Source organism: Lepisosteus platostomus, chromosome 8 (assembly GCF_059453375.1).
Source record: "Lepisosteus platostomus isolate fLepPlt1 chromosome 8, fLepPlt1.hap1, whole genome shotgun sequence".
NCBI lineage: Eukaryota > Metazoa > Chordata > Actinopteri > Semionotiformes > Lepisosteidae > Lepisosteus > Lepisosteus platostomus.
The window spans coordinates 13954842-13978996 of NC_142618.1; the positions used below are offsets into that span (position 1 = coordinate 13954842).

A 24155-nucleotide genomic window follows, 5' to 3' on the forward strand; every position below is an offset into this window, starting at 1 on the left:
AGGAGCTTCCAGACATACTTATCCTGTTGGAACATCGTCTTCTGCTTGTCCTACTATTGAAGACCTGATTGTCTTCGTCCTGTTTGCTGAGTAAGAAAGAATCCTTACAGGCCTTTACGTTAACCAAAGCGCCACCAGGACTGAAAGAGTGGCTCCATACTTCACTCTGTTTACTGCACATTACTTATTGCCCAGGCTCTAGGGTAAGGAAGAGGGGGTGGACTTTGGAACCCTGTCTGAATACAGTTCACCATCTGAAGAGGCAGAACAAGAGACAGAAAGTGAAGGCAAGGCTGTGGCATGAGAAACAAGAAGGCAAAAATGAAGATGGAAATTGAAGGGAAGAATTTTGCACTCTATTCTAGATATGACTTACTCTATAAAGGTCTGAGGAATGTATTTGAATCAGACATTGAACTATTGACATTGACATTGCAGCACACTATATCTCTGTAAAATTCTAATCACTATAGTCAGTGAAACAAGCTTAGTCTCTGAAGGATGTAGAGGAAAGTGTTATGGGTGAAAAATTGAAAACTTTTCATGTGAAACATACCATTTTGTCTTGGGGTATGGACACTTCAAATTTCAGCTATTTCCACCATCTTAAAAATCAAAACATCACCCTTTTAGTGTTGCTGAAACACGTACATGCAAGAATTCTCACCAGTATATTCTGTCCGATTTCAAGATTTTCAACTCTTTGGACCCTTGTTTTCATTAATGATCAAACTGGACAACTTTGGTACCAGCGACACGGATTTGACAGTGTTTCAGTGGATGGGTATTGAGGATTTTGAAACACAGCTTATTGATTCACAATGCTCACACTTACTGTAGGAACATCAAAGTTTATGTATCTGCAGCTACTAAGAGAGATCACAGGGTCTCTTAACTTCATCTGTAGAAAGTCCTTGCCTGTAAAATATGACTGAAAAAAGTGCCATTTTCACTGCTGTCAGCATTTGAGTCTACATACAGTACCTCTATGAACACGGATTTTTACATATGAAGTGAGTTCCCCCTGGAGATTGGAGAACTTGACCAGAGAAAGAAAGTTCAAGGATCACACTACTGTATATACAGGATACTGTAGTACTAATATTTAAATATTCTATAATTTGAAATCAAAATTAAAGTATGACTTTATTTTGACATTACAGAAGTATCAATGATATGCAGATCGGTAAAAGAATTGAGTAATTAACCCCTGACATGCCCCTTCTGAAAGGTTGCACACCTCTGTTGTATATTTACTGCTTATCAAAGGATTAAGATATCATTCACTCTTCCATTTTGTAACCACTTCATCCAATACAGGGTTGCAGGGGAGCCAGAGCCTATTCTGGCAGGCGACAGGGCACTAGGCAGGATAGAGTACACCCTGGAGGGTATGCCAGTCCATCACAGGGCACACATACAGTAGACACAAACACACACACACATTCACACCAGGGTCAGTTGTACAAAGGCCAATTAACCTATCAGTATGGCTTTGGACTGCAGGAGGAAACCAGGGCACCTGGCAAAAACCCACATGAACACAGGGAGAACATATAAACTTCACACAGATAACACCCAGGTCCAGAATTGGAGCCATGGTCCCAGTGCTGCGAGGCAGCAGTGATAACCAGTGTACCACTGTGCAGCCCGTAAATACATACAGTAATAACAACATTAACCTTTAGCTATACTACACTAGCTTGTTTCAGAGATAAAGGACTCTAAACCCTAATGCAGCAAATATTGTAGGGAAATCTACAAACGCTCTTCCCTGAAAGAGATTATCTTATGAAGTTATTTAAAATATTGCAGTGTAATCAAAGAAGAACCTCTTAAAGCACAGTGATGTGTAAGCCAAAAATTAGATTGCTGCACATGGCAATACAAAATATACAGCAAAGGGCATTCTTACGCCCCAAAATGTGTCTTGTTCATGCAAGGTACTGAATCTGTGCATTAAACATCAATATGTGATGGACCTCATTGAGTCAGTCACTATACCATGATCGTTATTGATCATTGAGTCCAGTGGTACAGGAGAATATTGTGTAATTGTGACAACTGCAGGTGAACTTCACAGTGGTAGAGCTGGCAATGTCAGGTGTACAGTTCATAAAAGACTTTGCCACTGGCTTTATTGTTTAGTTTTTTTTTCGTAGTATAGAGGTATTATTCCCAGTCTAAAAGGACTGCATAGAAGAATTTACTTAGCCTAGTGCAATTAAGGACAAGGGAAACATTGGTGATATCTACATTGCTTTTCTTTTAATTGAGTGCTTCCACAGCAACAGTTAATCTTAATGACTGTACAAATTGAAGGAAGATGCTAATGTAGAAATACTTTATGTTTAAGGTGTGGCTTTTCCTGCATAACATGGTGATTTAAGTTTGTGGTTTCTTTGTATTATTCAAGCCAAGAAAAGTTGCAAAGTCAGCTAAACTATTATAAAACCAACTCAGCTAATTAATATCCATTTTGCAGGTAGTGGGCTAGTCCCAGATAATATTATTATGTTGTTGTTTTTTTATAGGCATATCACTCCTAAAAACTCCTCAAAAGTCAAGCTGCATTACAGAATATTTTGATACTCCCTTCTCCTCCTCTTCTCTTATTATAATTAATAATTCATTTTAAACCTCTGGTCTGTACATTTCTCTCTCTCACAGTTTCAAAGTGCAATGAAGAAAGAAGTCAATTTACAATGGAGACATTAAAAACATGTTTGCTTCAGGTTTTGGGACTATCAGATTGTTATGGATTTAATGTCTGAAACGATCATGCATTTTGCAAGTTTCATTTGGGTGGTTCTGGATTGTAAGCTAAAGTGTGATGTAATATTTGCTTTGGGGCAAAACCTTGTAAGCACTGGTTCCTGATTTCTTGATTTGGGCAACATTGCTGTATCATGGTCCTGGGAAAGCCCAGATGTTGAAACAGTTTTAGGTTTTGCACCCTGCTTCTCAAAATCACATGCAAAATCAATTCATTGGCTTGTCATTTACAGACACCTAGCAAATTACACATGAAGCAAATGTAGTGCTGGAATTTTTATCTTAACTTGGGCAGCCAGAGGTTTGAGTGCACACCATCTCCTTTGAGCTTCTATTTCACTATGGTCTAAAGTTTGAATACTGAAAGGTGAGCTGGTTTAATGGCTGTTAACAGTTGCTTAATAGTAAACATTCCTATGCCAGAAACCATGCTAGTTTCATAACTTCAACATTTCCCAGTGCATCTTTCAGGTGTTTCTCAAGCTTTGAAAATGTCAACTTTTGTCTGAAGTAGAAACAGTACTTCCCAGTTGAACTGACACATCACAGTGATACAAGGTAACACTTGCAATTAGTAGATCTAATTCGTATTAAATTTAATTTTCAATTGAGAGTTGCAAATGGTATAGACAGGTAACATTATATAATATTTCATTACTATATCTGACGCCAATCAAATAAGTTTGCTGTTTGCACTATGGAGTGGCAGAGTAAAAACAAGCAGATGGCCTGAGAGTTCATAAATTACTATGGAAAATCTTTGTGTATTTCTGGTTGTTACAGATTGCTCACTGTAGATTTGTTTAATAAAATACAAATGAAAATAATTCTAAGCAGATTTTTAAAATGCTAATCTTATAGTGAAACTGAAAATTTAAAACAGTTCTGTTTGAAAATGCGTGGAATGTGCTGGGACAACAATTCAGATCAGTCATTTTCCGCTGTGTGTGAAAAATTGGCACCTGGCACTCCATGGTTTAATTTTCTGCAGTACTGTAATAATAGTGAGAAGAATGCAACAATTTTTCTGAGAACTACTTGTTTTCTACTCCGAGTGATTGCACGTTGCAGAAATTAAGCCAAATTGGTAGTGTGCACAAATGCCTTTTCTCATCTGGAGAGAACTGATCTGAATCAATGTTATTACAGGGAATTTAATGCATTTTTAAATAGCTACTACACATCTATTGTAAAAGGAATACTTGCTGTAATTTTTGTATTACATAATTCTGATCTTTCCAGAACAGCTTTACATTAGCATGGGTAAAAGCGCATTGAATTCAGACATTGAAGCCACTATACTGTGTGCCTAAAACATGTTCATTCGAGTAAGAAAATGCATTGTAGTGGTGAAGGAAGTGGTGAATCTAGTGGTTTGTTGCGAACATTTGTCTACAGCACAGACAGGAATAAATTCAGAACACAAGCTAGATACTGTATATTTAGGGGGTGTTCTTCATTTTCACATACCAGTGGGTGGCAGCAAAGGAAGTTTGAGAAAGTAAGGAAATTATGGATAGAAAGACCACAAAAAGGTACCGTTTCTTATTTTCTTATGAGTCTTGTAATACCAACATGTTTTAAGAGAATATGAATAAGAGAATAAGTGTGTTTGGAATAGAAAAAGAGAAGGAAAAAAAACAGAAGATTCACACTTTATTTTGAGCCAGATTTGATGTTTTGTTATAAGGTGCAGTGTATTTTTAAGCACTGTAAACTTGAATTTTAATAGTTTCCCTAAATTACACACTATTGCTACTGTACACATGTATTTTTTTTCTCAAACAATCCCTTTCTTGTCATTGCACCCTGCCACAGTACAAGCCATTGAAAAGATTTTTGTGTATTTAAAAATCTCATTTGTAAAAATATATACTATTTCTGTAAAAAGACTATTGTCTATTAAAAGAATGATAACTCCTATAGTTATATATATATAATAAATATATTTTAAAAGAAAATTGTCTTTGAAAGTAGATGTCTTTCATTTCTGTGCTGCATAGTATGAGAAATTACTTCACACTTTTTGATCTTTTATGGAAACCATCAGGTGGGATTTAGAATTAGATCAGATTGCAGACAGCGAAAATGTAAGCAACAATAATGATATTGATAAATAATGATAAACATAATAATGATAATATAATTCTGTTAGTAATATATTTTTAATTCTGTTCTTTTATGTTCAGATTAATTTTCATAGCATTCTTGATAATAAATTTGCTGAATTAGTCTTTGAATCTCTAGTTTTTTAGTCATAGTCTAACCCTTTTTTTTCTGCGATAGAAGGTAACCGACACTTGTTAATTTGATCAAGGCTGAAGTTTGGAGAGGATAAAGTAAACAATGCAAACTGCAGACACCATCAGTTTCTTATGGGCAGTGAAGTGTAGTTTGTTCCATTTACACTTCACAACAACATCTGATGGGCTTTGTCAGTGCTGCACAGAGTAATTAAACCTGAAATCAATAGCAGGCATTTGTCATGTTTACAGCCGCTCTTTCTGCTGGGTTAAACTCATCAGTTTACTGCCGTTCCATTTTACTACAGAGACACGCTCCATTATTTCTTCAGGTACAGTTGAGATATTCAGTTACATGTCCAACAGTTTGAATACGACAGTAAGATGAAAAGGGGCAGGCAGAAAGGACAGTTACTTATTGTAATTTATTTACTGGCTTTCCTGAACAGTATTTGATTTGCGTTGTCTGCCCATGCCCTCTGTTCTTATGCAACTATTGCACACACACAACCTGCTGTTTAATGTGCATGGGGTTTTGAGAGGGAAGACAGGCTTGAATAAAATCAGCTTGTCAATATATAGATAAGACTTCACATCAGGAGTCAATGAAACATGTTTTCAGTGGCAAAGCCAGAAAGAGCCGTTATGCAATGTCCCTGAACTCCAGGTGTAGACTAGCAATTCTACTGCCCTGGATGTAGTTAGGATAGAGCCCTTGCACAAACAGGAATTCCTATTTTAAAGATCAGAGTTAACATGAAGTTAGTAGATTAGTAAGGGAAGTAGCAGCATTCCACATTATAACAACGTAGTGAAGAATAACAATGCTTGTTTTCTCACACTATATAGAATACTGTTCATGATTTTCCCTGACAGAACACGCAGTTACCATGCCAATGACGCTTCCTAATGCAATCTGAGTATGACCATATTTCTTAAGTAAACCTTTGTTGTTGTTTTTTTCATAGGCAGCACTGAAAAAAGGGCTAAGAGAGAATGTAGATCTAGCCCAGGAGTACAAAGATCTGCAGAGAGCCTTGCTCATTGCTAAAACCGAGGCTGTGGCTGTGCACAGTGAAAAAAATCGAATGGAGGCATCATTTCAGGATCACAAGCAGGTATGATTTTATACTTCCAGGTGGTAATCCATCTTTTAAAATTTTTCTTATTAAAAGATATTTTAAAATGTTGTTTTGGACAATGTAAAATCATTGAGATGGCATGGCATCAGCAGTTGCGGCTGTTTATTATTTGTAAATTGTTGAAGCACAACTTTCAAGTTTTTAAATGTTTTAGCAAAGAGGTATTTTATATAAAAATGTTTTAGTCCAGTTTCTAAACTGTAGAAAACCAAAAAATGCTATTTTGTCAGGTTTTAGTGTTCTAGGCTATACTTTACAGGTTTGGTACACAGGGTCTGCTTTGTTGCGTTATAAAACTTTAGTAGGGCCACTCAAGATATACAGTAGGCTTCTTGACCTCTTATTCTATTTGTTTTATAATAATAACCACAGTAGCTATGCTGGTTGTCATCTGTGCATTATCAGTACAGTGTTGGAGGGTACTGAGATACCGTTCCCATATGAAATGGTTTTACCAGCTTAGTGCGTACTGTAGACAGAAATTGTTTTACAGAGTATGCAGCGTTTCTGTACTAAACTAAACTATGATCAATTTAGCAAACTCAGAAATATACTGTACCTATTGAATGTCTCTCTATGTAAAGTAATGTCAACATACAGTATAATGTTTCCTTGCAGAAGTCGTGACTTACAGTGGATTCATGTTCCTACTGTGTGATCTTGTGTAGATATTGTTTTGTAAAGGCTATAATTAAAAGCGTAACACCCAAAATGATGGGTGAACTCAAAGAATCCTGGCTGAAAGAACACATTGTTATCTTCATGACCCTGCTGTTTACTTTTCTTAATTATCTACATTGTTAATTTGTTCTTTTTGATTTTATTTCTAAAAAAATCCATCTGAAAATACTATCTGAGAGGACCTCTCAAAATTACTGATGTACTGTAATTATGAAAAAATGTAAAAATGCATGTGCTGCTCCTTAAAAGTCACTTAGGAACCAGTCCATTGGATTAAGCTTAAGTTGAAGAAAACATGTCGTGTGAGGCTTCAGCTCTTCATAACATGAAGGAAATAAGATGAAACTGAATATTCAGGGTTTTTCTCTATTTTCAGTATAGCAAAACTTTTCCATATTTCCTTGACAATATTGTATGGCATTCATTTGATTGCATATTGAAATGGACAAAGGGGTCATTGCTCTAATGCAGTACATGTAGGACTATGATAATGTTGCATAAAATTTACAGTCAGCTTTATGTAGCAGGGAAATGACCTTAGATGATAGTTGCTCTCTAGTGTATATCAGCATAAACATATTCCTGCTCTGGACAGAAATTTTAAACAATTTAGAGTAACACAAAACCTCTTGCATGTTTTACTGACCCTAAAACCAAAACTTGCCTTTTCTAGTTTCTCTCCAGCAGAGACTAAAACCTGCTAAACCTTCCCCCAATGTATAAACTGACATTTAAAGCTTCTTATACAAAAGAAAATGATGCACATTTTCTAACTTGAAACAATTACAAACTTTTCAGTGAAAATATATACAACAGGTGTCATTAATTGTGTTATTAACCCCTCCCAGTAGATATTTCTATAAAATGGCATGTTCAAACAAACATCACTTACAACCACAAAAAATTGACATGAAAATGACAAAATATTGTTTTAGCAGTAGAAAAAGGTTTCGTTGACATGACATAGGCAAATTAATTATGCTAATACATATTTGGGAGTAATATACAAAATATAGTTCAAGTAGGGAGCTGTGTCAGCATGCGTAGTCTGCAAAGGAACAAGTAAAGATTTATTCCATGCTGAAAAGAGAAGAAAAAAAACACCCAAAGAAGGCTCCACAGCCAAAACGTGTTTCTTTTCTTCTCTTTTTAGCACAGAATAACCTTTACTAGTTCATATACTGTACAAAATGTATACAACATACAATATTATATTGTATATACAATATTGTATATACAATATACAACAAAATATGGCTAATATACAACAGCGAGTCTATTGGGAAAGTTACAGGCTAAATAGTGTATAGCCATCACTAGATGCAGTTCAAGCTGCACAAGTGCCATGTTTGCTTTGTATCACATTGCAAGTACTGTCTTGTGAGATTTTGCATACCTTCCTTTTGTAGAGCCTAGATAAGCGTGTCTATCCATTGGACTCTGATCCCTAGATGTCACACACCATGCCAGTTCATCCCCCATGTTCAAATGGGCTCACATCTAACATAATTATCACCCTGGAAGCTCACAAACAAGACAGTGTTACATGAACAGAGTGAGAAAGTGCAATGCCCCCGTTAGACTACTTTCATGTCAAATGGTCCCACTGGAAGGGCAGAGCATGAGGTCCCAGGACTTGATCAAGGCAGTGTCATGCAGTCAGGTACTACAAGTGCTGACAAGTGCTGAGTTCTGTAGTGACAAGACAGTCCTGTCCAGACTATCATGTTTCAGTCTCCCCATTGATTGAGCTTTGTGCACAAACAATTAGAATGTGATCGTGCACATTTATGCCACACTCAATGATGTCCATTGTAATGGTCGCTGAAAAGGCTTGGCTGCACTTCTGTTCAGTCAGCCTGAGGTAAATTAGTACAGCATACAATGTAACGATGGCAAAACAACATTATTCTCTTGATAAACAGATAAAATGATATTGGTTCAGTATCAACTACCCATCACCTCTCTCAATAATGAGATGAGTACTGCTTCTGCGAGTTATAGTCACCAGAGAGTATCAAGGTCAGTCTTGAATGATCAAATAAATACATTGGCACCAAAACCATTTAACCAATATCCAAAATCAAAATTCTTTGCTCTTCTAAACGCATATACAGTATGCATAAATATACCTGGAGAAGGGTCTTCTGTTCCTCGAGACACCCAGTCTACTAGGTTTAACTGGTAGCCTTTAAATTGTCAATTTCTAAAAGCCTGGAACATCATCCCATCACTTTCAATAACATTTTATCCTGACACCAGTCCATCGCAGGGCACACGATAGCCAATTAACTTACCAGTATGTATTTGGGCTGTGGGAGGAAACCAGAGCACCTGGCAAAAAACCCACACAAACACAGTGTCCCAGTGCTGTGAGGTAGCATTGCTAAGTTCCCTTCCAAAATGCAACCCAAGGCCAGGAACAATGATCACTCAAAGAGGCAGTGAGTTCAATTTAAAAAAAATAGATCATTTAGAGCATAAATTAGAATATCCTTCAGCTCTCGGGGACCTTATTAATACAGTATATTACTTTCTAAATTGATCAGTTGCTTAAATATGTGTTTCTAATCTTTAAATAAGGTGATTCAGGGTGACCTACAGTATAAGATTAACTGGATTGGGGCTTTACAAGAACAGGTCCAAGGTTGGAGACCTCTGTAGAGACCCCTGCCCAGATGAAATGAGGTGCATGAAATGAGTATAAATTGGCTAATTTGGATTGTTTAAAACAATTCTAAAAATGTTATACTGTAATTGTGTAGAATTGCACAGAGAAAAATCCCATTTGTCATAAATAATTTAAATCATAGAATACGTGATGGTCTTATTTATTCACACCTCTCAGTATTCCCTTAAAAAATCCAACATAAAACACATCTACAATGACGTTCTGCTCTTTGAAAGTGTAATGGTAGCCTTCAGAAATATATAGATGCTTATGAAGGTTTTTTATTTTATGTAAAAGGAGGTAATGTCACGATCGCTACTCTCCCTCTTAAGGGCGCTCCAGCCCTTCCTCATTTTCCCCCATTCCTTACACTGTTCCTTTGCCCAGCCCCTCTTTAGTTCCACCTTTAAAGCCAGACGCAGGCGTTTGCCCGAGGCTTCTCATTGAATCCCGTTTCGTGAGGGACCTGCCTCCGTCTGGCTCCAGCATGGTTTTACTTTCCTGTTCCTGATTCCCTTCCTCGCCGGTTCCGACCCGGTTCGTGTTTTTAGTTCCTTTGGATGGATTCCCTGGTCTTGGACTCAGATTGTTCGCCTTGGATTCACTCCCCCCGGACACCTGCACTCCTCGGACACACCCCCCGTCTCCAGACCCTTCTCCTGCATGACTATTTTCCCTATTGTATCCTCACATTCCAGATCGTGTCGTCCGCATAGGGCCCGGAAAGAACTGTTTGTAACAGGTAAAACACAGAAGGCATTTAATAGCTGCCTGCAGTATCATGGTTAAGGTAAAATATATACTGTATATAGACAAAGAGCCCTCAACAAGAGAATTCACAGCTAAATCTACCACTTTCCACTACTGCCCATTATAAAGAAATGTAGACCTACTGGTATAGTGGCAGCCCTACCAGGAGAAGGACTCAAATGTATCTTGGTCACCATGGGCTGTGAGTCATGAGGTTTAGTAGGCAGCCATACATTCAAAGGCACCAATAGAGACCTCCAACACAACCTGGCATCTTCAGAATACATAATGTCACAAACTATCATTCAACATTGCCAGCATTAGAGAAAGAAGCCTCTTTGGAGGGTGATCCACAAAAAGAGGTGACGCAAACTTGTCAGACATCATTTTAGAGTGACAACGGAGCTTTTTGGCCATGCTTGTCAATGTAATGTTTGGCTTAAAAGAGATGAAGCTCATGTTGAGAGAACATTGTGAAATACAGTGGGGGATCTGCTATGGTTTGGGGTTGTTTTGCACCTACAGGACTTGAAGCCCTTGAAGCCCTCCAAAAATGGAGAAATCATGAACACAAACACGTGCCAGGACATTTTGGCCAAACACCTGGTTCTATCTTGCATGAAGCTCAAGTTTGGCCTAAAATGGACATTCCCAGTAAACACCCAAAGCATGCAATCAACAAAGAAAGGAATGGTTAACAACACAGAAAATAAATACTTCAATCCAATTTAACATTTGTGGTTCAAACTCAAGTAAGCTTTTCACAAACAGAAACCAAGGATCTGAAGGAAAAAACAACTTCTGAGACACAGGGCTCTGTGCAACTACAGTAAAAGAACTGTGTGATATTCGTTTTACTTTTTGAGCAAGACACACTATGCGATCCATAAATCATTCTTTTATATTATGTTTTGGTTCCTATTTCAATGGGATTATGAATAAAGTCTGAAGGACACTATATACAGTATACTGTACACAACATATTTAATATACTGTATACAGTATTTTTGCAAATTAATTTTCTTTTACTAGATTTGTCCCTTTAAACATTAACAATCTTTTTGGAGCAAAACACCATGAATCCCCATTCCGGAATTGTATCTTTTTTGCTTGACTAAGCAGTAAAAGAATGAAAACTGTTTCCTCTAAGGACCAGTGTGCACTCCATCGTTACAGGTCTAAAACATCGTGTACAAGGCTCAGTACAAAAATAATGGGTGTTATTAATAAAGCATTTGATTTTCTACCTAGCCTTATATCTTATTATATTTTTTGTTTGTTCCGAACAGGCCATTGTAAAACGTAGATTCTTTTTCTGTAGCCATTCATGTACAGACCTGCTTGTATATTAAGGCTTGCTGACATGTTGCACTTTTGGTTCAGCTTCAAATGGGCTCTAGGAACCTCTGACACAGGACAGAATTCATGCTTGTTTCAATGATGGTAACTTGTCAAGGTTCTGTGCAAGGGAAGCTGTCCCAAACTATCACACTCCCACCACCATGCTTGATGGTTGGGATGAAGTTCTTCTGTTTGAAAACAGCTTTTGGTTTTCACCAAAGAAACGTTTCTCTTAGAGTTCTACTGTTGCCTTGTGTATTCAGTGTACATTGGACTCGAAGCTTTGAGGATTGATTACCTATGTACTTTTTGGCAAACTTCAGACAGACAGAGGTGTTCTTTTTGGAGAGTGGTGTTTTTCTCCTTTCTTGAAGATTCTCAACAAAAATGGCAAAAAATCAAAAACTAATGTTGATAAGTATTCACTCTCTTTTCATTGGCAAATGCACAACATTACTTTAACATTTTACTGTTAATGACATATTTATCAAGATTTACCTATGTTTGTTCAATAAACAGTTTACTGTACCTGCCACAAATGAGAAAAAAAACTGTCTCTTGATGATCAAAAACAAGTGTTTAATTCTCAGTTCATTATTTGATTCACTTTACTGAAAAGGTAAATAAGAACCTTCATTGTATGTGTGTCCCTATCGTTTTAATCTGCACAAATTAAATTACATTAATTAGCCTGATAGTATTAGTATTAGCATTATTGTATATGGTCTGTAGTAAGCCATGGAACATGTATTAGTGTTGCAACTCTGTTGTGCACTCAACTGTTCCTTTACAGTACCTTATTACAAACCATCATATTATCATACACAGCTATCAAACCATTGTGTTATGTTATATAGATGAACCTTTCACATCTGCTTAGTTGATTGCTCAGGGATGGAAATCTGATAGGGACACTCCCTCTTCTTGTCCGAACTAAATTTTATTTCCTGTGGATGTTTTCTAGATTCTGTACTCAGTGTGTCAAGAAGAATTGTTCCAATATCTTTTTCACAATTCATTTGGATAAGTAATTTCAATACTTTGCATCTTTACAAAGTACACTTTTTACAATGTTCAGGGTGACCATATGTGTTTCAAATCTTCATTCTTTCATCTCATACTGTATAAGACTGTCAGTAGCCACTGCACTGCAGACACCCTGCCTTTTTTAAAAACTTCATCTGGTATAGTGTCCTTCCCTTGGGCTTTTGCATTTTTCATCTGTCCCTCCATGGTCTAATTAATAGCTTCCTCTTCACCCAGTGTTTCCTCTCCATCTGCCTGGCGGGTCCCTGTTCAGCAGCATTGTGAAACTTTGACGGAAGGAGTTTATTGTCTCAGCCTTCCTAGTTAGTAAAAGCCTTGTTAAGACCATGCTCTTAAGTGCTCTTAACAGTCACCTTCCCCTTTCCCGGACGTTTGCTTTAGCTGAAAGTTTTAAAGCTTAGCAAGTTCAGAAAGCAACACAAAGGCAGAAGAAATGATCATTACAAATGATGTTATTGTTCTGTGACTATAAATCATCCAATTCAATGCATGAACACACCTATCCATCAATTACCTTTAATAGTTACGTGCAGTGCTACTGTTTAAAAAATATACCTTATGTAGATTATTTAGAAACATCCCATCCATTGCAGTGAATATTATAGCAAAATGTAGGAGGTGCTTGACCACTGGGTTTTATTACCTGTTTTGCACATTGAGGATCTGTTTAGTGTGATCTAATCCTCAAACTTACAGTACATGCCAGAAAACTACCTTCCCGTTTTCAAAAACAATCTTAGGTTTTTTTTTAGTACAGAAGTTCCAGTTCTTCAGCAAGTGGATTTCTTTCAAGTGGTATGGAAAGTATGGGTTTTGCTTTGCCTACTTTCACAGATGTCTGAAGCTGTTTGATACTAGAGCAAACAACAGGATGTTCTAATATAGTTCAAGATTTTGTATTGAACGATTACTGAATGCCAGTCTTGAGTGATTAAAGGGACAGTGGGACTATGGATCAAGTCAGAACATTGGAGTTAAGTTTCGATACACACCTTGACTAACAAAAAAAAAAATTGAAAGTGTTTAGATTGAGATGGAAGCATTGCTGTGTTCATTTAGTCGCAGTAGATGTATCAATTACCCAGCAGTGAGATGACAAGACGTTTTTCTAGTACAATAGTACTTTAAGTAACATAAAAGTGAGAACATAAAAGGGACATTTGCCTTCCATTGCCCAATATGAAAGCATTTACCATAGGGTATGAAGATTCTGCCCCTCAGTGCCATGAGATTCAGCAAAAAAAAAACGTGTTGACAGAATTGATCATTTTAGCTTTGATCAAAAATTGTTAAAGTGTTGTAATATTGTCGTATATTGGTTTAGTAAACAATCTTCCAGCATGCAAGGTAGGCTTTACGGTTTTATATCTCTATTTCATTTGCAGTATTTATAAAATTGCCACACTATTCTGATTATATTTACTGATACCCTGCAGTTAGTTTAATTAGCTAAGAACTTGTTCTCAAGGGGTATCTTCGGCACAAATGTGATTTTAAATTGCTAGTATATACAGTGCATCCAATATGTTATTAGTAGTTAAAACCATACATACCTCTGTCCCCAGAGAAACAGAATGATACCTCATTTGCTTCCTATTTTGCAAAGTAAGAGAATTTAAAAAGAAAACCTGCAATTTAATTTGAGAGAAATAATTCTTGAAACAAGCCAAGACAATAATAAAACACAAGTTACAAGCCAAGGCAATAATAAAACACAAGTTACACATTTGTGTAAAACTACAATGACTAAGGGGTTGAACTATGTTTTTTTCAGTTATTTTTCTTCTTTCTTTCTTTTTTTTGGATGACACAGTGATTAGCATTGCTGCCTAAGATTACTCTGCTCTCCTCCCCACTGATAGCTGATGTGCAGTGAGCGTTCTGGCGCACTATGGCTGCTGTCGCATCATCCAGGTGGGGCTGCACACTGGTGGCGGTGGAGGGGAGTCCCCATTAGCTGTAAAGCGCTTTGAGTGGAGTGTCCAGAAAAAGCGCTATATAAGTGTAAGCAATTATTATTATTATTAAGAGACCTGGGGCCCTGGAGTTTGTACTGTATGTTCTTCCCGTGTTAATTGGCCCTGGTGTGTGTGTGTGTTTGTGTGTGTGTGTGTGTGTGTGTGTGTGTGTGTGTGTGTGTGTGTGTGTGTGTGTGTCCGTCCTGTGATGGAAGGGTGTCTCCTGCCTTGCGCCTATTGATTGTTGGAATAGGCTCTGGATCCCCTGTGACCCTGTACTGGTTTTGTGATTAGAGATCTCCTCTTATTTTTTTCTATTTAGATTCAAACTCCATACTGCTGACATCAAGCTTAACCCTTCTACTAAACATTTCAAATAGGCAGACAGAATAATATATACCTATAGATATGTAAAATTTACTACCCATTACAAAAGCTATGACAACAAACAAATGCAATATTGGATTCAAGGAACATGAATATAAAACAAGAAAAGCCCTGCTTGTCTATAGCTACAGGAAGTGTGCATGTGCAAATAAAACAAAGCAAACACCCCAGACTAGGACTGAGGACTGATCTAAGGCGATTTGTCCTTGTAAAGACTTGTGAGATCAGTAACACCATTCTCCACTGCTTTCAAAACCACGCTAACACAGTTGCTAACAGGCCTCCTTCTTTGCTTTATGTTGAAGGACTTTGGATTTCTTTTGACTGTTTTCTCAAACAAAAGAGTTGCAGTGGGATTATATGTAGTTGGCAGGGGTTGTTGAACTGATTTGGCCTTCTGTCAGCTACAAATAAGTTCTAAAATCTATAAAAAAGATGTTGTGTGATGTGATACATGCCTTCATGGGTATTTGTAATATAATTCCTCATCTTTTAAAGTTCCATCCCAACCAGATGAGACTCACGTGTTGGTCAGCAGGGTTTCCTGTATTACAAAAGTGATCAGGTGGTAACCTCTACCCCCCCACATTTTAGCTCTCTAACTGGATAGGATCCATCAGAGATCTAGGCTACTCATCATAATGACCAAGCTGAGGAGCTTTGTGCTTGAAACACATTGCTATTTGCTATTTTCTGTGTGCAACAAGGCATTATTGTGTTCTTTTTCTTAATGAGTCGCTGTTTATTATTTTGGACCTATTGAGGCAATAAGTTGTTTTTTTTTTCACTTTGCAAGTTAAGTGACTTCTACTTCCTTTATTATTCTTTAGAAATTATGTTTCTAACCCACTTTTGCAAGCAATGGATGGATATTTGTCTGTGACCCAGTGTTTCAGGTGGGAGGAAACCGTACATTTTTTTCCCTTGGGCGATTTCTAGCATACTGTTGCTCTCAAGGGTCCAAAACCCTGAAGCACAAGTATTTTCAATAGAAAACTGAGATTGTACAGTGTACTGTTTGTATCGATGGCTTCTTTTATTCACGTACACAAAACACACCGGTTAATCAACTGTGTTGTGAGTCTCTACAACAATTTTAAAGTTTTACATTCATTACTTCATTTTTCATCAATGTAGACTTAATCAACTGAGATGCAAATGCTTGAGATTTTAGACCAAAGACTGAGGCTTGTGAGATTTGGTCCCAATGCATGAGACAATGCAAATACATATCTTTGCTGGCTGGCGAATGACCATGCGGTATATTACTAAGAAACAGCGTTTCAGTATGGATTCTTGAGTACATATTGTCAGGGTTCATGTATTTGTTTGGCGAGGTGGCCCATCCAGCCTGTGTACAACTGCAGGACAGGAAACCCTGGTCAGCAAGAAATAGTTTAGCTTTCACGGTGGGCCGCCCACTGTGTAAGTCTTCTGGCTTTAATCCAATGGCACATTTAAAAGCAATCTGAAATGACAAGCAATGCAAATATTCTTCTGATCAAAGTTCTGAACGGAACTGGCAGAGGATTTAAACTAGATGGATCTCTAACCTGTGAAACATTTATTTGAAGGACAGCTAGATGATGTTGACAACTAGTTGTTCATGGAAGCTACTTACTGTATCTTAAAATACTGTACTCTAAAATAACAGCCTCAGTGTTGTCAAAACAAGTAATTGAATATTAAATTCAATGTTTCTTCTTCACACATTTTGTACATTTGTACAAACATCTACAAATGTATTGTTATTACAGGGCTGTACTCTGTTGACCAAATCTGATGTTCTGTGATTAATAGACATAATATTTGAACAAATGAAACAACAGTATTATACTAACTTGAACCAGATTGTTACTGGTGATTATAATTGGTGACAGTCTGAAAACCTCTATACGGCTGGTGAAGGCACCAAAAGTGTTGCTCTTGGATGACTTCATACCCATTCATAAGTTGTTTTGCATATGATATTTACATTCAAATTATGAATGTAGGGTTGAATCAGATTGTAACAAGATCGGTTTAAGTACATTTCTTCTACGTTTGCAAAGCTATTTTTATAAATACTTTTAAAAGTGTTTCCTGTGCTAGAAAGAAATACACGAGAATTGGAGGAAGTTAATTGTTGAATAAAATACGTGAAGTAATGATTGTTTCAGTCTTGCGATTTGAGCGATTAGAAAATCTACTGAATTATAGGGAATACTGTGCATGACAGTTCACTGGGTGAAAGTACAGTTAACGCATCAAAATAATAAAACTAGATTCTAAATAAAACTCTGAGAGAAGCTTCATACAGTGGTGTCATTTTTTGACTTTTTGTTAATATCTGATGAGATATTAATGCAGATATCTAAGGAACGTAATAGATTACAGAAGATTTGATTGCAATCAAATATAGATTTCATTCAACAAATACTTTTTAATTAACATTAATGCTTTTGTCCTTTCTATTGTTGATGTCAGCAGATAAATGACTGTAAATGATTCTATTATGTATAATGTAAAAAAAATTAATACATAATATAAAATAAAAACATGTGCTTTCCTCTCCCCGCCCTTTGAAAAGTCTGTCCTTAAAAATGAGAGGTGTAAGGTGCTACATTTTCCCTACATGTATGAAATATTAGGATTAGTATTTTGATTTTAGCAGCTGTTTTTAAAGGCTGTTGAATTTGCATTTTTATTGATAGTTCCTCTGCTTCACTTTATTCAGAATGTGAGGATTAATTTGTATAATCCAATGATCTCACTTCTTAACTCGAATCTCTGACCAAAATGCCTAAGCGGTTTTCATTTTTTAATAATATTTGTTTTTTTTCATCCACTATCCTACCTTTCTCCCTCAGCCATCAAGCACGATGAGCCCAAAGTTTGCGAGAAACATTTACCATTAGCTTCATGTGAAGGGAAAAGATTAAATTTGAGGATAATCCTACCTATAGAGCTTATTCTGTTCCTAGCCATCGACTGTGACAGTGAAACGCTCATCTGAGAGCACTGAAGCATCACATCTAAAAGCATAAAACATATTATATTGCAGAGAAAAAAAAAAAACAAATTCAGATTGTTTCATTCTGGTAATATTGCCTTTGTCACTTTGCAAATCAAAAAAAAAAAAAAAACTCTGCCATTTCATTACTGGAGACAAAGCATCCAAATAGCTATATAAAAACCCATTTGTACACAGCGCAGGCAGACTGTAGGTTGCATGCTAATTCGAATTAAAACCAGCCCTAAAAGTTTTGGTAAGTACAAGGTGAAGGGGGACCGGCCAGGGGGGAGTCGTTATTGCCTTTCCGTTGTTGTTGCCAGGGTGAATGATGGCGGTAATAAGGAGGACGGTGGACAGCGCCCCTGACAAAGGAGCCAGGGGAAGCAGTGGCGGTAATGGAAGGTGCTAAAGCAGCGGTCTCGCTCTGTTTGCCTGCTCACTGCTTTGGGCACCGCGCCAACCTCATTGCAAATAACCGCATTAGTCAAGTGTATCAGAATTATTACAACACGAAAGCCATCTCATTTACTGGCTGTTGGAACATTTTCGGAATGCTTAGAGAACAGGAGGGTTGTTTTTTTTATATATATTTCTGTAAGCATTGACCTTTGCAAATGTGTGGAGTCTCCTAATGCGCTGTTCACCTTTTCTGCGTAGCCTGCAAGTCAACACATTTTCTGTATAATCTAGGCAATAAACCTGTATTTTGAATATTGACTTTTGAAGTTATTTCTAAAATCATCCTGCATTTTACCATAAACGTGTTCCTCAGGTGGACATTCATTTGTCTCGTCAGGTGCTGTCCTCTGTACTCTGTAGACTTTTATTTTTTGATTGATAGAGGCATTGATGTTTATTCCTACGATATTCTGCATTGATGAATCAAAGGAGTTCTCATTTCAGTTTAATTCTGGTGTACTACCAGACTCAGGGGGAATAGATTATAAGTGAGAGAAAAGAAAAAGTAGTAAAGGCTGGCTGTAATTTGGGAAATATTGTGGATATTACATCCTTGACGTGGCTTCTGTTTTTGACCAGGTAAAAATGCTACCAATTCCAGAAGAGAATAAAAATCATGAAAAAGACAAATGTTCCCTCTAAGCTGTGCGCGTGTGTGCGCACACACAGGTTATGAAATCAACGCACATAGGAAATTGAACTGCGCACAAAAAAATAAATGTACAAAATTTATTTTTTATTTAAAAAATAAAATTTAAACAAACACAGCGTCAATTGAAAAATGCTAAATTGACCGCATGAGACTGGCTGTGAGAGGCCCATCTTGGCTGTTTGCATTCTTACTGCTCCTCGATCATCGATATCTGTGCTCTCGTAGTCTCGTACCTCACTGCTCGTGCCCGACACTCGTTGAATCGCAGTCTCTGGCTTTTGGATCTCTATGCTTATATGAGGAGGACTACATGAACAAAAAATAATTTCAGGTTTGCAATTTTACGTACACTCAATTTAGTGCACACAGGTTTTGTCACTGGGGACGACAATTTGCACAACTTGAATTTTTTGCGCACACAAGTCATTAAAAATTAGAAGGAACGTTGGTAGAGACTCTTAATATTTGACTTCTTGGAGTGTTTGCCCAACGAAATCTTGAACTCACAGGTTAATGCGGACCATCTTCCACGTTTTAGTAGACAAGGCTGATTTTAAAATCTTTCTACGAACTGCACTATTGATTTAATCTGTGTAACGTGTCAGTGTAGTCAGATGTTCTGTTCCTTGTGCCCTGTGAGAGGGGATGCTTCTCCATGACCCACACTATCACCCCTAATACCTTCTTTGGGGAAAGTCCAGGTCAACCCATACATGATAGAACAGACTGAAATTTTGGAACCAAAAGGTAAAGCTATATTGTATGATTAAATAGAAAAGGCATCGGTTAGCACATTCCATTTACTGTCCCAGTTCCTATATTTGTTTTTCTTTAGGGATACAGCATGACAAATTACATTCAGTAATTTGAATTCCTTCTGCTATTAATGAATTAGAGCAAATCGAACGCCTGCCCTGCTGTTCTTATACACTTCTCACCCCTTTCTTCCTGAATAGGGGTTTCCTGATATGTTTCAGATCAAGGTGTCTGTCATGGCTGCCCTGGGAGAATGTGGTCATCCCCTCTCTTATATCATATCACTTACTATAATGAATACCAAGGACACCTTATGTATAAGACTTTCTTACTATTTCTATTCAAATTCCTCTTACAAAATGCTGTTTCCACTCACCCTGCTTGCTGTTCTTTCTCATCAACGATTATGGTCATTATTATGTTTCAGCGTTTTTCATAAACAGACACAATCTTGTTTAACAGTTCTCAGAGTTAACATTTTCTGGTAGACTGTGTTGATCAGACTTGAAAGGGGTTAAAATCTAAAATGTTTAATAACAGCATCAACCCTATAAACTGGGAAAGACTAAATGAATCCATGCTGATACATTATTGCTACATGATGAACAAGGAAAAACAAATCACAGACATTTTCCTAGTCTAATTATTGTGCTTAGAAATTTGAATGTAATAACATTGACCTCTTTGGTCATGGCTAAGTTAATCATGTCTGAACCATTCCCAGTAGGGACTGAATTTGTTCACCTCTTGTTTGTGCAGCAAAATCAATTGGAAGTCAATCACATGTGCCCGTTCTTTGATCGCTGTAGCACACCTTGACAGCATCCCTCCAGCAGAGAGTCTGCAATCAGTATAAACTTCCCTGTGAGGATGGGTGTCATTCTTAGGTCTCTCACAGGGTTCCTGTTCATGTCTATTCAATCATTTACTGCATTAATTGATACTGAACTCTATACACAAAGAACCCTCCTTCTGTTTGCAAGGAAATGTTTTGTTATACTGAAATGAAGTTTATGTGCGGTAACAGCCTAATAAGCCAGTAGCTTTAGTCGCTTATTAAAGTCAAGCATGTGTCTTTGTTTCATGTTGCTAATGATGTGGAACCAGAGAGGCCCGAGTATATTTTGCCTGGACGATGTGGGAGCGAGTGCTGAGAGCTCATTACTCGGCTCCCTATTGGAATCCTGCAGGCTTCTGCTCATTGAGGAGACTGTGGGGGCTTTGACAGAATTATTATACTGAATATTTTTAGACTCATTAACTATATTACCAAAGCAAAACATCTCTTCACCAAGATGCAAATGGGTTTGCTTTAGTTATTGCAGTATCAAGATCATGTTGTGAATGGAAGTATGAAATAATATGAAAAAAAACATATGTTTACAGTGTACACATATAGTGCCTTTTCATTATTATGTATTGAGAAGTGAACTTGGCCCAATAGTATGTCCTTTCTTGTAAACCTTTAAGCTAGATGTGTTCATGTTTTCTTATTTAAGTGCTTACGTTACAAAATTACATGAGAAACATAAGTAGTTTTAACACACTGATCGAGCTGTTTTTAATTTCAGAAAAAAGCATGGAGCATTGGAGTTACTAATACTATTTGACTAAATTCTCACTATTTCACTTTGTTATAAGAAGTGTCATGCTTTCTTTTTGAGTAAATATTGAGTTTTCTGTGGACAAATCACAGATATGCATTTCCAAAGTCCAGGCTGGCTGAAAATGAATGGCTGAGAATTTGACATGTCAGGTAGTAAACTGTCACATTAAACTGTTGCCACTTGGAGGCAATTATTGCTCAGGTGTTGAAACACTCTTAGAGAAATGAGACAGAACCATTTTCTTAGAATCTTACTTTTAAGGATGGTTTTTAAGAGCCTGTGATTTTTAAGAGCCTCCTTAATTGTCTGTGCAGAGCACAGTTGTAAACCAAAACTTGTAAAAGTTGCAAATGATTGTGCAATGTGATGTTTGTGTAAAGGTTGTAAACAATTGGGTGATGTGATGTTATTGAATTACAGAAATTGCATATCATTTTCAGCCGCTGATTTTCACTGTATTGATGTCTTCTGAAATGTCTTGTACAATAAATCAGAATGTGGGTTGCTTCAGGTATTAACATTGTCTCATTTGCAAAAGCAGGTGCTAGTTGTACTGTATATTGGGAAAAAAACATAATACTGTATGCCAAAATATATCTGACAGTATACAGTATGTGTAAGAAATGTGGGGATTTGATCATAGTGATCTCTTGATCTAAGTGCAGGTTTTGTTAAAGTAAATCATTCAGTGTTGATCAAATGCTTGCAAACATACTTGTCTATCAGTTGTACTGCTTTTAACTGGTTCTGCTCATACAGTATATGACTGGCAGGCAGCATGTTGTTTGTCCTCATAAAGCCCCTATGGCCCCATTCATTCATGGTGTGCCTCAGGGTTCGGTCCTGGGCCAATTTATGTTTCCTCTTGGTGAGATTATACGCAAACATGGTCTTCAGTTTCATTGTTACGCAGATGATACTCATGATTTACATTACCACCTCTTTCCCCTCCGATCTCCTGCCCCTGTCTCACTGGATTACATGTCGTAGAAGGTGTTCCATGCCACTGTGAAGGCCGTGTTGTCTTGTTCTGGCTATGGTCCTGCATGCAATTCTAACCTGACATCTTGCATCCCAGGGGTGAGGGATTTCAAAAACACTCTTTATTTTTCTCTTCACATCACAGTGACACCTATTGAGTAGATGCCCAGTGAGGCCAGATGGAAGTAACTCAAGCTTCCCTCTGTGCTCTGAGGCCTTACTTATCAGTGTCCTCTGGTTAATATTTTCAGGTGAAAATACTCTCTGATTAGGAATGACATTGGAGGATTCTTATCAGACTTCATTTTTCTTCATCCTGGTGTGGATTGCATTGGTTTCTATATAAAGCATTTTGGAACCCGCTAAGTGTGACAAGCTCTCTAGTACAAGTGGCATTAGCAAACTGGAAATTGCAGTAACTGTAATGGTAACATTATATTTTATTATTCTAAATCCAAGCTGTAATTATCTTTTGAAGTTAACTGTAAAATGAAAAGGCCCACATATTAAATGACAGATTTAAGTGAAGTCATCTGTGGCTTCCTGCAATCCTGGTGATGCAAAGAACATAACCAGAACTGGGCAGCAATTTGAAGGATTTTGTTCTGCTCTTACATTTATGTTTCATGAAAAGCATAGTACATGATAATTATACAATACGTCCCTCATTTACCTCACAATATGTAATGTTAATATTTAAGCTACAGAATAAATTTGTCAACAGCAAATCCAGAGAAGGTTGGGTGAGGCAGGTAATTACTTTGTACTTGTCAACTGTCTATCATTTCATGTCAAAATGATTTCAGACTGCACTAGTTACAGTTTTCTTGTCATCCTCATGAAAGAGCAGCCTCCTGCCTTACCCATAATGATGTAAACTTCCTGCTCTTAAAGTTAAGGTTTTATCCCTGGGTTACATATGATTCAACATACTTGACAACCCATAGCTGCCAAAATAAAATCTTCTCACTCTGCTTTCACACACATGTAGACCTCTGCAGATCACCTTACACTTTTTAATTGAAAATTGTGGCTAACTGATATTGCAACCATCCACTGTATTTTGTGTTTAATTACTGAACAGTGGAGTAGAGTAATGAAATGTACAGTACAATGTTTATAAATTTGCCAAAAGGGTCATTCTAACTCCCACAATCTTTCATTTATTATTTTCTGTATATTTTGTAAGCTATAAAGCTATACAGTAGCTACAGTACTGTATATTTGGTGTTTATTTTAATTATAGGGCTTCAAAATGTTTGTTTGATCAAGCAAAACGTTTTTAATTCTAGATATCGCAGATGGTAATTCTTTGTGTGTTCATGCAATAGCTAGGATAGGGTCGCTTAAGACTTATGACAAAATCGGGTCACTACTGACTTCTTATCAGTCAGAGAAGGTGTGTACTTACAGTTATACATCTGATTTGTACACTGTTGTAAGATAAGCAAGAGGTTATCTAATGTACTGTAAATGCCAAAATAAGTATAAAACAATGTATTTGGTTTGGTTTTTTTTTATAAATATGAAGACACATAAGTCCCGTTCTTTCAGTATATTTCAAGTTAGGTAATCCTGTGTTGGAAAGGCTGATACACTAGTGAGAGTAACGCTGCTTTCAAACCAGCAGTTGCCTTGTTAACTGATGGAAAAAACTACAGTGTTAGAAGACTCATTTTACACTTGGAGTAACATCAACACAATCTCATA

The 24155-nt window shown here is 37.1% G+C and overlaps 1 protein-coding gene across 2 annotated transcripts in view; it reads left to right on the forward strand.

The window, feature by feature from the left end:
* The window catches only part of ccdc178 (coiled-coil domain containing 178), a 144226-nt gene that overhangs the window by 90698 nt on the left and 29373 nt on the right, over positions 1–24155 (forward strand). For both annotated transcript variants that reach the window (XM_088642513.1, XM_088642512.1), the window contains exon 19: positions 5987–6136. In XM_088642513.1, the coding sequence (XP_088498639.1) occupies positions 5987–6136 (150 nt within the window). The remainder of the gene's footprint in view (positions 1–5986; positions 6137–24155) is intronic.